Below are 12,988 nucleotides of genomic sequence, written 5' to 3'. Positions count from 1 at the left end.
AGAATCCCAAAATAAACTACAAAATAAAATTTTATCATATTTAAATTTATTGCAGTTTTCTACTTCTACTGTGAGTGGCCTTTAATCTGCATCACAAACTTGGATGTATTATTTTAGGCTAATTTGCAGAATGTTATTACTAAAGCAAGCGATTTGCTTGATTTTTGATTTTTTTTCTCGCAATTTGACGGTTTAATGGTCTAAGTGATCTGGTTTTTTGTTTTGCATTGTTTGTTTATATTCTGATTGAAATGTTGACATTCAAATTACCAAATTGCAAAAAAATATATGTATGAAAATAATTAAGTAATTTTTCTACAAGAATTCATAGCAATATATAACATAGATCAAGGTGAGTCGAATACGGCATTCTATCATGCTTGTATGTAGATCATATATATTTGCTTTTTTGTTGTGTGCAACTTACACAAACAATGTGCCAAATACGGTCGTATTCATACGAACATATTTTTTGAATTCGTTACGAAATACATACGCACATACATGTATTCGAACTCTTTTAGTAGCTTTGTTTACCCTGTATTGCCCGTTGTTTACTTATTTTTAATTAATTTTCTTTGTTTGCGTTCTTTTTGACGCTTCACAAATATAGCAAGCAAAATCGTTAAATCATTAAATCATTCTAAAAATACGGGCAATCAGTTGCACTGCAGGTGACTTTTTATTTAAAAGGAAGGCTTTGTACATGTACTTACGATTCTTAAGCGATTTAAGGTTAATGAGCAATAGAAGAGAAGGATTTGACAATTGAGACCTCGTTGAAACTGTAACATTTCATCTTAATCAAAGTTAACTTTCGTTTTGTGAAAAAACACCTAACGCCCCAGCTTACAATTCAACAAATATCTTCTTCGACGATTCTTCGGGGACATAGTTTCGACAATATTAAGGTATGGGACCGAACATCACTAGAATAATTGTTTCAAGTATTGATAGAATCATTGGCATTTGAAGCTGATGGAACGACGTGGACATGTCAAAACAAATATAAAATGTATATGTATAGAATATTTATCTCAGTAAGAACCGTTTACTAAAACTGTAATAAATAAATAAAACGTGTTATGACATCTATAAATATTTATAATCAAAATGGTCAATACATAGTTTTAATAAACAACAAATAGACACGTCGAATTATATGAATTTATTTTTAAATTACATCTCTGACTTTGTCCTATTATTATCTATTCAGTTCACAATGAACTGACAAATTTGCAGAAGCGTATCGTGGTTTTCTGATTTAGTTGGTTTATAAAGATTTTTTTATCTTTGAAATATTAAAATAGGAGAATTGTTAATTGTGAGATTACGCAAATGTGTTTTTAAGAAATATAATAAGAGCTCACATTTGTTTGGACAAAACTACAAGTTTGGTACAAGGTTTTGCTATTTGCCGGGAAGTGCTGAAACAATAGGGGGTGATAGATAGTTTCTAACAAAATGTCGAAATCGTATTCGGGGTAAGTAGCCATGATAATTTGTTAATGAAAATCCCTAAAGTGTTTTCTAGGAGGGACCGAGACCGGGATCGTGAACGAGAGCGGGATCGGGAGCGCGAGAAGCGGCGATATTCCAGAAGCCGGTCGAGAACACCGAAAGAGGCCAAGCCATTTCGAAATGACAATGGAAATAGCCGAAATCGTGATGATCGAAAAAAAGACAGAGATAGGGAGCAGCGAGAAATTGACCGCAATAGGCGGGAAGATAAACGTCGGAAGCGGTCAAGATCAAAATCCATTCCTAAAGATTACGACCGGGAAAAATCGTAAGTTGCTCTAGTAATAAAAAAAGTATATTTTTATTAAAAATTTTTTTAGGAGATTTTTAGATCGTGAAAGAGAAAAGGATAGAGAACGTGAGCGGGAGCGTGAAAGGGAACGAGAACGGGAAAGGGATCGTGAACGTGAACGAGAACAACGTGACCGTGATAGAGAAAGGGACAGAGACCGGGAACGAGAACGGGAACGTGATCGTGACCGTGAGCGTGATCGAGAGCGGGATCGGGACCGTGATAGGGATCGCGTTCGTGAAACAGAAAACGAAAATAGGCGGAATGTTATACAGCCAGTGGCAAAGATAGTCCCAGAAGAACCAAGCAGCTCCTCGGAAGAAGAAATTGACAAAGAAGAAGAGCAACGTCGACTTGAACAAGAGATGATAAAAAGACGAGAACGCATTGAACGCTGGCGAGCAGAGCGTAAACTAAAAGAACTGGAAGGTAATAAAAAGGATCTAAAATCTTTGACAGTACAATTGCCAATTAGCACGTCAAAGAAGTGGAGCTTAGAAGACGAGTCTGAGGAGGAAGACAATAATGTTAATCCAATAGTACCCACAACTGATATTAAAAAAGAGCCGGACTCGCCACCGCCAAAATTCCAACGTTTGAAAAAATTGCAAGATGAAAACGATGATGAAAATGATGAAAAGCCAAAAATAAAAAAATTATCAAAACTTGACGACGAGGACAATGTTGACGAAAAGCCTACATCAAGCCAAATTGAAGAAAATGATGATATAGATCCGTTAGATGCTTATATGCAAGAAGTAGATAAGGAAGTGCGGAAGGTAAATCACATTGTAACACAACCAAAAAAGCAACAGGGTGTTGTCATTCTCACTGGAGTGGCCAAAAAGAATACGGAAAAGTCGAATAAAGGCGAACTACTCGAACAAAATATGGATAGCCTTGAATATTCAAGTGAAGAAGAATTAGAAGACATAAAAGACACTGCCGCAAATTTGGCCAACAAACATCGTAAAGAACTGGCCAAAATTGATCACTCTGGGGTAAATTATGCGCCATTTCGCAAAAATTTTTATGTCGAAGTGCCAGAGTTGGCGCGAATGAAGCAGCAAGATGTGGATAAATATCGCTCTGAACTGGAAGGTATTCAAGTTAAAGGAAAGGGGTGTCCTAAACCTATTAAGGTAAATTGTATAATAAATTCAATACGTCAAATAAATATTATTTGATTTCTTATACCCTCCTTTTTTTTAACCAACCTTTTCTGTATAGATTATTCTCTAAGTTAAATGCATAAGTATGCTTACAAACAAATTTTAATATGACTTTTATACCATTGTCCAAACATATATCTTCATTTGTTTTTTCAATATGTAGACTTGGGCACAGTGTGGTGTGAGCAAGAAAGAAATGGATATTTTGCGCAAGCTAGGGTTCGAGAAACCGACTCCCATCCAGTGTCAGGCGATTCCGGCCATTATGTCTGGACGAGATTTGATAGGTATTGCTAAAACTGGCAGTGGCAAAACGCTCGCATTCATTTTACCAATGTTTAGGCACATACTGGATCAGCCGCCACTAGAGGATGGTGATGGTGCAATTGCCATAATAATGGCACCAACGCGCGAACTTTGTATGCAAATCGGCAAGGACATACGCAAATTCTCAAAAAGTATAGGCCTGCGTCCTGTATGCGTCTATGGGGGCACTGGTATTTCTGAACAAATAGCTGAGTTGAAACGTGGCGCGGAGATCATTGTGTGTACGCCCGGACGCATGATCGACATGTTAGCAGCCAACTCTGGACGCGTCACAAATTTGCGTCGTGTGACGTATATCGTGCTGGACGAAGCTGATCGTATGTTTGATATGGGCTTTGAACCACAAGTGATGCGCATTATCGACAATGTGCGTCCAGATAGACAGACGGTGATGTTTAGTGCTACATTTCCTCGTCAAATGGAGGCGTTGGCCCGTCGAATACTTAAAAAGCCAATTGAGGTAATTGTCGGCGGACGGTCTGTGGTGTGCAAGGATGTCGAGCAAAATGTGGCCATTTTGGAGGATGAGGCGAAATTCTTTAAACTTCTTGAGCTTCTAGGGGTTTATCAGGAGCATGGAAGTATAATAGTTTTCGTGGATAAGCAGGAGAATGCCGACATTTTACTCAGGGATCTTATGAAGGCTTCATATCCCTGCATGAGCTTGCACGGTGGTATTGACCAGTTTGATCGAGATTCCACTATACTTGATTTCAAATCGGGAAAAGTGCGTCTATTGATTGCAACGTCTGTAGCTGCCCGTGGCTTAGATGTTAAGGATTTGATATTGGTAGTAAACTATGACGTACCAAATCACTACGAAGACTACGTCCACAGGTAAAAGGCTTATTTTAATTATCATGTGATTTTGATTAAATGTATTACAAATAAAAACAGATGTGGTCGAACTGGACGTGCTGGCAAGAAGGGTTGTGCTTGGACGTTCCTCACAGCAGAACAAGCCCGATATGCTGGCGATATTGTTCGTGCTCTTGAATTATCCGAAACTAAAGTTCCTGAAGAACTTCAAAAGCTCTGGACTGAGTATAAAACTGCACAAGAAGCTGAAGGCAAAAAAGTTCATAGCGGTGGTGGGTTTAGTGGCAAAGGATTCAAGTTTGACGAACAAGAAGCCAATGCTGCAAAGGAAAGCAAAAAACTGCAGAAAGCTGCTCTTGGACTGGCCGATTCGGATGATGAGGAGGATATTGAACAAGACATAGATCAACAAATTGAGCAGATATTTGCAGCTAAACGAACGGTAAAAGATACCTCGGTTCCCACGCCTGCTGTGACAGTCACAGCAACAGCCGGTACAAATACAACTGGTGTCACCAGCGTGACGGTCGCCGCTTCCGGCTCAGACAAGCTAGAATTGGCAAAACGCCTTGCCTCGAAGATAAGTACGACAAAGAATTTGGGGGCTGATGGTAAAGTGAACACCCAAGTTTCTGCTGAAACAATACTCAAGGGTGGTAGTACAGGTCAACCTATAATAACTGCTCGTTCCGTAGTAGAACAACTGGCAGCTAAACTAAATAACAAATTAAATTACCAACCTAAAGATGATGAAGATGGAGCTAATCCCTTGTTACCCAATCAACCAAATTCATTTACAAAATATGAAGAAGAGCTGGAAATCAATGACTTCCCTCAGCAGGCCCGCTGGAAGGTAACATCTAAGGAAGCGTTGGCTCAAATATCGGAATATTCTGAAGCAGGTCTGACTGTGCGCGGTACATATGTACCAACCGGCAAAAATCCACCTGAAGGTGAACGTAAACTATACTTGGCTATCGAAAGCTGCAGCGAATTGGCTGTACAGAAGGCGAAGCGCGAAATAACACGTCTTATTAAAGAGGAATTATTAAAGTTAAGCTCAGCCCATCACGTCTTCAATAAAGGCAGATACAAGGTACTCTAGTCGGTCTTAATTTAAAAATAAACATTATTTTTTACTAGAATTTAAAATTCATATGCATATATTGTATTAATAAAATGAATATCCGGAAGGATGTGTATGTGAAACCGTACTTGTATGCGCCAAGTATTTGCTTTTAATTATTGCTTTAAGGGATTTCAGACTATGGAATTTGTATTCTAAAGAACTATTCCCTCAATTAAGATTATTTTTTATAGTACGAAATCGCTCGGAGAACGAAATTAATTTTTTGTTGGCATCGAAATTTGATTTGACCGGAAACTGTAGCTATCGGAAAAATATTATTAGTAAGTTTGTTAAACGAATAACGTAAACATTGTAGTAATCTAAAATTTTTTCAAGAAAGTAAATTTTATAATCATTTCATTTCAACGTCCGATATCTGGCTCATTTGAGTTTTTTTTGGTATTTTTTGGAATTATGCAAAAGTTGTCTGCTTGCGCCAAGGCGAAATGAAGCATCCTACGTTAAGGGGATTCTCTATGTCTAGCACTATTTCAAAATGAAATTAATTGCAAAAAGCCTATACTGAAATATGCAAAAGTACAAGAGTACCTATTATTCACATTGCATACTACAATGCAAATTTACAATGAATGAATAACAAAAAACAATTCGTAGAGCGAGGGTTTCTTTTGTCATACTACAATTCAGAATCTAAAAATATACGTTGTGTCATTGCACGTGATCCCAATCCATTCACACCCACTGGCTTAGCAATACTAAGAGAAAAGGGGCGAGGAGATTTTTGTATAACATTTTTACAAAATGTAATGCTCCAGGCGAATTTAGTCAAGATAAAATGTACCTGTATTTTTGTTTTTGGCAATTTGGTGGATAAGATATAGAAATCCTCTGTTGAAGGGAAAAATCAGCTGACATGGAAAGCATCTAAATTCCACAGAACTACATACAAATTCTGCTTTGTTGGGTTTCATTTATATGGTGCTCTGTTTAAATAGATCGTGTCAGTTGACTTGGGGTATACGTTCTCGATTTATTTCATCGTAAAAAGTTCCGAATTGGCACAACAGAAATACATAATTTTCCAAAATGTTGGAGCGATAAGAGACATTGTATTAATGGCGGCTTAGTGAGAGTAACTTAGGTTGCCACGTCTTCATGGAAACGGTAGCAGAATTCTGTCCCCTTCTTTCAAACGTATTCGCACACTCGACCTATCAATCGTTGTTTAGATGGCAACAAAGTAATGTGGGCACCAGCACAAACTCAGTTTTTTTGTAAAGAAACCCCTGTCAAAAATCCGGCTACGTCAGCCAATCAGCTGATTTCTTAACCGATTAATAGTTGGCTACGCCTCAGACGAAGTTCAAAGTCTGGTTAGCCAGAGCAATTTTGCGATGCGAATGCGCATCGGTCGTCACAAGAACTCTCAATGCAGACTTCTGAAAAACAGATGACATTTACACTAAGAACACGCGCCCTGCTTTCACGCTTGATTACCTACTATTTCGTCAGATGGACCGCAAACTACTATGACTAAAATATATTAGGTATACTGTGTCCGTGTATGGGGGACCGACCGCTGTAACCGAATGGGTTGGATCATGTCTTATGTTCAGCCAGCAATATGAATAAATAAATGAAATATATTGAAATTGAGTAGCCTTGACCTGATGTGCGAATGTCTTGAACAACATTAATGAAAATTCGCAAAAATCGCCCGTATGAACGCAGCCTAAAGAAACTGCATCTTTCAATGGTGGCAGCGTTCATCGCAAACCTGTTGTATTGCTACCAACTTGACCATAACACCAATTTTAAATATGACATTTGGATTAAAACCGACAGGTAGCCGCGAACAGTTTATTTGGATTAAATTGCAAATTGTTGAAACATATTATAATTATCGCAGTAGTAAATTGAGCTTTTCAAAATGAATGCCGCATCCTTATTTGTACAGCCGCCTTCTGTGAATGAATTACCAGTTGCGCGTTGCATAAACTCGCAGCAAATGCGTACTTGTGATTGCACCAAAATATCAAGCATTGTATCGTTTATACAAGATGAACATGCCGCTTACAAATTCACCGTCTATCGATGCGCCTCCAAAATTTTGAGCATACAAAAGCTTTTATTTAGTAAGTTTTGTCATAAAAAGTTTTAGAAAATTTAAAAACTCAAATATTCCAGCTGCGAATATTCCATACAAGCTAGTACAAGTTCTTATGGATCGATATAAAATAATTGACGTAGATGCCAATTTCATGGTACCACCATTTCAACTGACAACATTTATACACGACCTTTATTATGCTTGTGAGACTTTGGGACATTTCAGCAAATCAACAACATATCGAATTGAAACGGCCACAAGCGTGTTAGCGACATTCTTTTGGAATATATTTGATCCGTAAGTTGTTTAACTTGCTCTTTAAATAGGTTAGTCGAATTCGTGCTATTGATATTGTTCCAGAAATCGGCGTCATTCTATTTCGGCATTGGAAATCAAAGTATCGTTTATGTTGCTTTGCAAACATTACCTTACACTGGATTTGAGTGTGGAATTTTATAATTTGCTGCATGACCCAAAAACGAAATGTGTTTCAAAGAAAAACTTTGAATATTTAGTGAATATTTTGACAAAAGTTTTTAGCTACATAGGGGAAGAGAACGGATATGGAGCACAAAATAAAACTCCTATAATGGAGGAATGCTTTGCAAAGGTAACGTTTGTATAATTGCAATTTAAACTATTACTTTTTATATGCACGCCATCTTTGTAATGTGATTGAGTTTGCTAAACAATGAATATAATGAAAAAATCGTTAGTTTTAATTTCCATTGGCGCAAATATTAATTAAAAGAACTCGAAAAAAGTATATATACGTATATAGATATATATATATATAAATATAATAATATATAATATATACATACATATATATATCCATATATATATATACATATATATCCATATATACATATATAATATATCCATATATATTTAAATTCAGTTTGCTAGTCTTTCTTTATTTCTAAATCACTACCTTTCAATTAAGTAATGCAAATTTTTAATGTGATTAAGAACTGCAATAAACTGATGATTTGTTTTACAATAACATCCCTCCATAAAGTTTCTAACCAGTCTATAAAGCTTCTTCAAAGTGATCTTGATTATTCTGCTGCAAAGTCTTCAGAGACCTTTTATTAAATTTCCGTAATATATATATATATTTTTAAATGGGTGGCTTTTTGGCATGTCCTTTTCGAACCGAAGGTGTTGTTTAACAAATTTCTCTAGAAGTTATTCAATATTTGGCATCGCCAGATATAGTGTTGATATGACTTCTTTGGTTTTATAGTGATGTTACAATAATTGATGTTAGTAAATGTCTTAATATTTCAGTCTCATAACTCATATGGCCTAACTGAATTGCAATTCAAAAACTTATGGAGTGATAAACACACGCGTTTCACAATTTTCGCCAATCTGATCAAGTTAATAAAACGCATTCAAGACACCGAGAAACTAATACATAGCACCAACTGTGCCGCTTGCGGTGTAGGCATTATAGGAATTCGTTTTAAATGCAAGACTTGTCACAATTTGTCGCTTTGCTTTCCCTGTTTCGCAACTGGATACACTACAAGCAAACACGACGCAAGGCATCGGATGTGTGAAATGTTCAGTGAGGTATTATTTGATATTTATTTTGCTAAAATTGTTTATATTACAATTATTAAATATTATTATTTTTAGGATGAACCACAAAAACGGATATCACATTTCTTTGCTAAAATGTGTAATATTTTCAAAATGAAAAACCAAAGGCATGAGGATGCAAGAGGCTTTTGTAATACAAATGAATCTACTAGTGTTGATGACACGGAAGAGGAAATGATAAATACTGATACCACTACAACCAGCTTCGCGATGACCACAGTTATAGAAGCCAAAACTGATGGAATTGAAAGTAATTATTAAAAGTATATTATTTATATAACAGACCTATAGCTCCGTTCTCTCTCCATTTTTGTTACTTACCCCATTATTACAAACACCTCAGTAGTCTGGTGGAAGAGTACTATTGTTAATTCCAGAGTAAAACCCCTAACCACCAGACTACAGGTTGTGGGAGCTTGGGTATCACAGGCCCAATGAGTAAAACATTTGGCGATGCCCCTAATGCCATCCTAAACTTGCAACCTCTAGATCTTTAAATTCGAAAGCTTTATGGAAGAGTGACCTCAAACCAATTTTTCAGTCTTACCATCCATATAATATCGATCCTGTCTATCTATTCCTTTCACTGTAATCTATCCGGGTTAAGTACAATGGTCCTCCTGACTGAGTGCTTGCACCTGCCCAACACCGCACAAATCTAATTAATCTAATCTACCCCCGAAAGTAATACCACTATAACAACACAAAAACGAATCCATTCAAATTTATTTTTTAATTTTTTGGTTGGAGAGTAAATAATAATATTAAAATTTTAATTAAGAAAAAAATTGTTTCGAAACGAAAAATAGAATAAACCCTAGATCACTAAACTTAAATCAGTGTTACTCAGACACTAATCATTCGACTCACAGATTACAAATTAAAAACGAGTATATTTTTATATTCCTATCTTAAATGAGTGAACTATTTACCTATTTATGAAAGTTCTGTTAGTGAGGTGGCGTAACGGAAATATGTCAAATTCGCAAAACTGCAGGCGTGCGTAGTCTATTAGACGAATGTTTAGTGATATAGGGTGAAAAATTTTCAAGAAAAGCATTTATGAAGCATTATGCTGTGTTACATACAGTTAAGTTTTTAAAAAAGTTTTTGTTTTAATTCACGGTGGTGTTACTCCTTAGCATGAACCTGGGTCATAATTTAATTTTATATTTATATTTGATATTTGACATATATTTTATTTTATTTGCGTGGAAAATACTTAAGTACACTATTACATAACGTTATAATTGTTTCTTATTTGCAGCTTCAATTGCTGGACTCTCTACTAGCGCCTCAACTGCTTCAAACGTGTCTGAACATTTGCAATCTATCATCGATAGGCTATTACAACAGAACTCGTAAGTAGTATATAAACTTTTCACGGGGTCCATGCGAGTGACTGAAGAATTTTTATTGTTGTTGTTGTTGTAGCAGTTCATCAAGTCCTGCCATCTATCTTTAGTACGCTCAAGAAAAATGCGTTTCTGCACGGTGGGTCCACAGGGAGAGGGGTGTTGGGTGAATGGGTTAGGGGGGCACGTGGATAGGTCGCTATGTGGTAGTCGTGCGGAGTACCTTTCCATGCCGAATACATGCTGAATATGGCGGGGTTGACTCTGGATAGGTGAGACGTTAACCTAGTACAACATCTAGAACGCAATTGTGCAAGATGACGCGGGTTCACGAGGCAGCTGAACCTTTCGTCTGCGATGGATAGTGGTTGGACTTATATGACGGTATTCGGGGACGGGAGTTTAAAAAGATGGTAAGAGACCCCCGAAGAATGCCGTTTAAGACCTTATGCTGAAGTAACAGTCCTTGGCCGGATATAAATCGGGGTAGTTCCACTTACGACCTCCAGAAAGTGCCTTCAAGGGTGGTTCCTGCGTTAATAGCGCAGCAAGAATTGTCAACAGTAGTCAATTCTGAATCAAGCCTGCCGTCCCAGTGAATTAGCCCTCTTTAGTGCGCTGAATCTAACCAAAGTTTCACGTCGCCTTCGAACGGCAGCTGGATTTTTTTATGAGAAGCTTTTTCAGTACAAAAATATAGTCGAAGGTGTGCCATAGTCTGCCGAGGAGCCGTCGCTATTAAAGAAAAATGTGTTCCATCAATTGGTGTTTCGCGTCCGAGATTTGAAACCTGTGCACTTCCGAACGTTAGCCCCATACACCAACCCATTTGGCCACCGCAGCCGCCACATGCTGGACGGAAAGAATTTAGCCAGGGCAACTTGAAACTGGTGAGACAGCCACATACTTTGAGAAGACACGCGATAACTCCAACAACCAGCTTTTTTTTTTTAATAAAAAAATCGATATATTTAGTTTATAAAAATTGTCTTTCTTTCAATTTCAGTAAACTTGAAAAACAAATCAAATTCGTAACGACTGCCACCAATGAGGAAATTTCTAATTTTCTAGAATCACACCAGCAGTTCTTAATAGGCATCATAAATGAAATGCGGAGGTTTTCGGTATGTAAAAAAATACAAAATTCGATTGTTTCCACACACAATCAAGCTTCTTTCATCTAATCCTTAGCAAATATCCAAATCTTTGAGCTTATATCCAACATCAAGTACGCCGAAAAATTCCATTTCGGGAAAAACCCAGACAACAGGAGCTACAGCAGTCGCTACAGATAACTCAAGTGTCATGGGAAGTACTTTGGCGCGTTCGAGTAAGTAATTTCGTTAGGAGATGATAAATTGTCGCCGAATATTTCAATAACGAAGGAATTTTCTTTTCCAGTCAATGGTGCGGATTTAAATCGGAGTTATTTGGATGCGAACAAATCGGATGCTTCAATTAATGACTTGAGTGCGTGGTTTAATCAGCGGAGAGCTTCTGCTTCAGTTCCAATGCCAAGTCGTAATATAGATGGTGGCTGGGAAATACTACCAAAAATTTATGATGGTTTCGAAATTGTCGATTTACGTGACACCGATATGATGAATTTCAAGGCATTATTAAATAAAGTTAAGGAGATTGTCGAGGACTCCTTCAGTGATAATACAGAACTAGCAGCAGCAACACAAAATTTGGAAAATGTTTTAGATAGCATTGTGAGAAATGAGGAGAAGCGGAGAAGTAGCACTTGAGGAAAGCAGTAAAATGTATACTCGTATGATTATAGACTAAGCACTTACAGTGTGTTATTTTTAAACATTTAAGCTATAAGTTAATTGTAAATTAAAAACAAAAGTAAATATTTTAACAGAAATAGTTTTATAAAATGGCAAAATTTCAGATTGTAATATATTTCCGATATGCAGTATGCTATTGTATCATACAAATTTCATATTGCCATTCAAACTGAATTTCTCAATAGCTGAAATTAGATTTGGTAATGAATGTACTTACGAAAATTTAATCTAACAGAGAAGACCAGTTGACAAGAATTTGCAAAAAATATTTTATTTTAAAAGTTAATACGAGAATTGTAACGCGCTTAAATAAAAATAGTTTCACTAATTATATTTGAAATAATAATTTTAGTAGCCTTAAAAAACTCGCTTACATAAAATAATTTCAATAATTATATTTAAAATAATAATTTTAGTCTCTTTAAAAAACTTGACAAACCTGAAAAAAATTATTTAATAGCGTATTGCACATTAACAACATTCCGGCTAGGTTTTTGCACGCTTTTTTGTGAAAAATATTAGAAATTTTCTAATGAAGCGCACAGGAAACGTTGCTTTAATTTTTAATTTGTTAAAACTAGCACCAACACTATTCAGTTAATAATAGTTTTTAAGTTATTTGTTTGTAAAATTTGTCTTTTATCTTCACCAAATTTTGATATAATAAGTGCACGTTATATGTACAATGGATTAACAATTTAAATTGCATTTATAAATTGCAAAACTCCTGGCGTGCCAGCCGAATTAAGCTCAAAGTGCTATACCATAACGCCATAACCTTAACCGTAGTATTAACCATAACGATATTTATTGTCATCTATTACTGGCTGCCGCCGTAGCCAAATGGGTCGGTGCACGACTACCATTCGCAATTCACAGAGAGAGGTGAAACACC

The 12,988-nt window shown here is 36.4% G+C and overlaps 2 protein-coding genes across 2 annotated transcripts; both read left to right on the top strand.

Moving 5' to 3' along the window:
* The first annotated feature begins 1,212 nt into the window (after nucleotides 1–1,212).
* LOC128858647 (probable ATP-dependent RNA helicase DDX46) lies at nucleotides 1,213–5,345 on the top strand. The gene is made up of 5 exons (XM_054095085.1): nucleotides 1,213–1,484; nucleotides 1,535–1,789; nucleotides 1,842–2,955; nucleotides 3,149–4,149; nucleotides 4,210–5,345. The coding sequence occupies exons 1-5, from the start codon at nucleotides 1,465–1,467 to the stop codon at nucleotides 5,234–5,236; spliced, it is 3,417 nt and encodes a 1,138-aa protein (XP_053951060.1). The 5' UTR covers nucleotides 1,213–1,464; the 3' UTR covers nucleotides 5,237–5,345.
* A 1,688-nt stretch (nucleotides 5,346–7,033) lies between these two features.
* LOC128858648 (dystrophin-1) lies at nucleotides 7,034–12,680 on the top strand. The gene is made up of 9 exons (XM_054095086.1): nucleotides 7,034–7,356; nucleotides 7,409–7,628; nucleotides 7,692–7,941; nucleotides 8,625–8,912; nucleotides 8,979–9,192; nucleotides 10,210–10,303; nucleotides 11,304–11,421; nucleotides 11,489–11,627; nucleotides 11,699–12,680. The coding sequence occupies exons 1-9, from the start codon at nucleotides 7,152–7,154 to the stop codon at nucleotides 12,046–12,048; spliced, it is 1,878 nt and encodes a 625-aa protein (XP_053951061.1). The 5' UTR covers nucleotides 7,034–7,151; the 3' UTR covers nucleotides 12,049–12,680.
* Nucleotides 12,681–12,988: the final 308 nt, after the last annotated feature.

This window comes from Anastrepha ludens, chromosome 3, assembly GCF_028408465.1.
Source record: "Anastrepha ludens isolate Willacy chromosome 3, idAnaLude1.1, whole genome shotgun sequence".
NCBI classification, from domain to species: Eukaryota; Metazoa; Arthropoda; class Insecta; order Diptera; family Tephritidae; genus Anastrepha; species Anastrepha ludens.
Note: the sequence above shows the minus strand (reverse complement) of the source record. Positions and strands in the feature narration are given on the sequence as shown.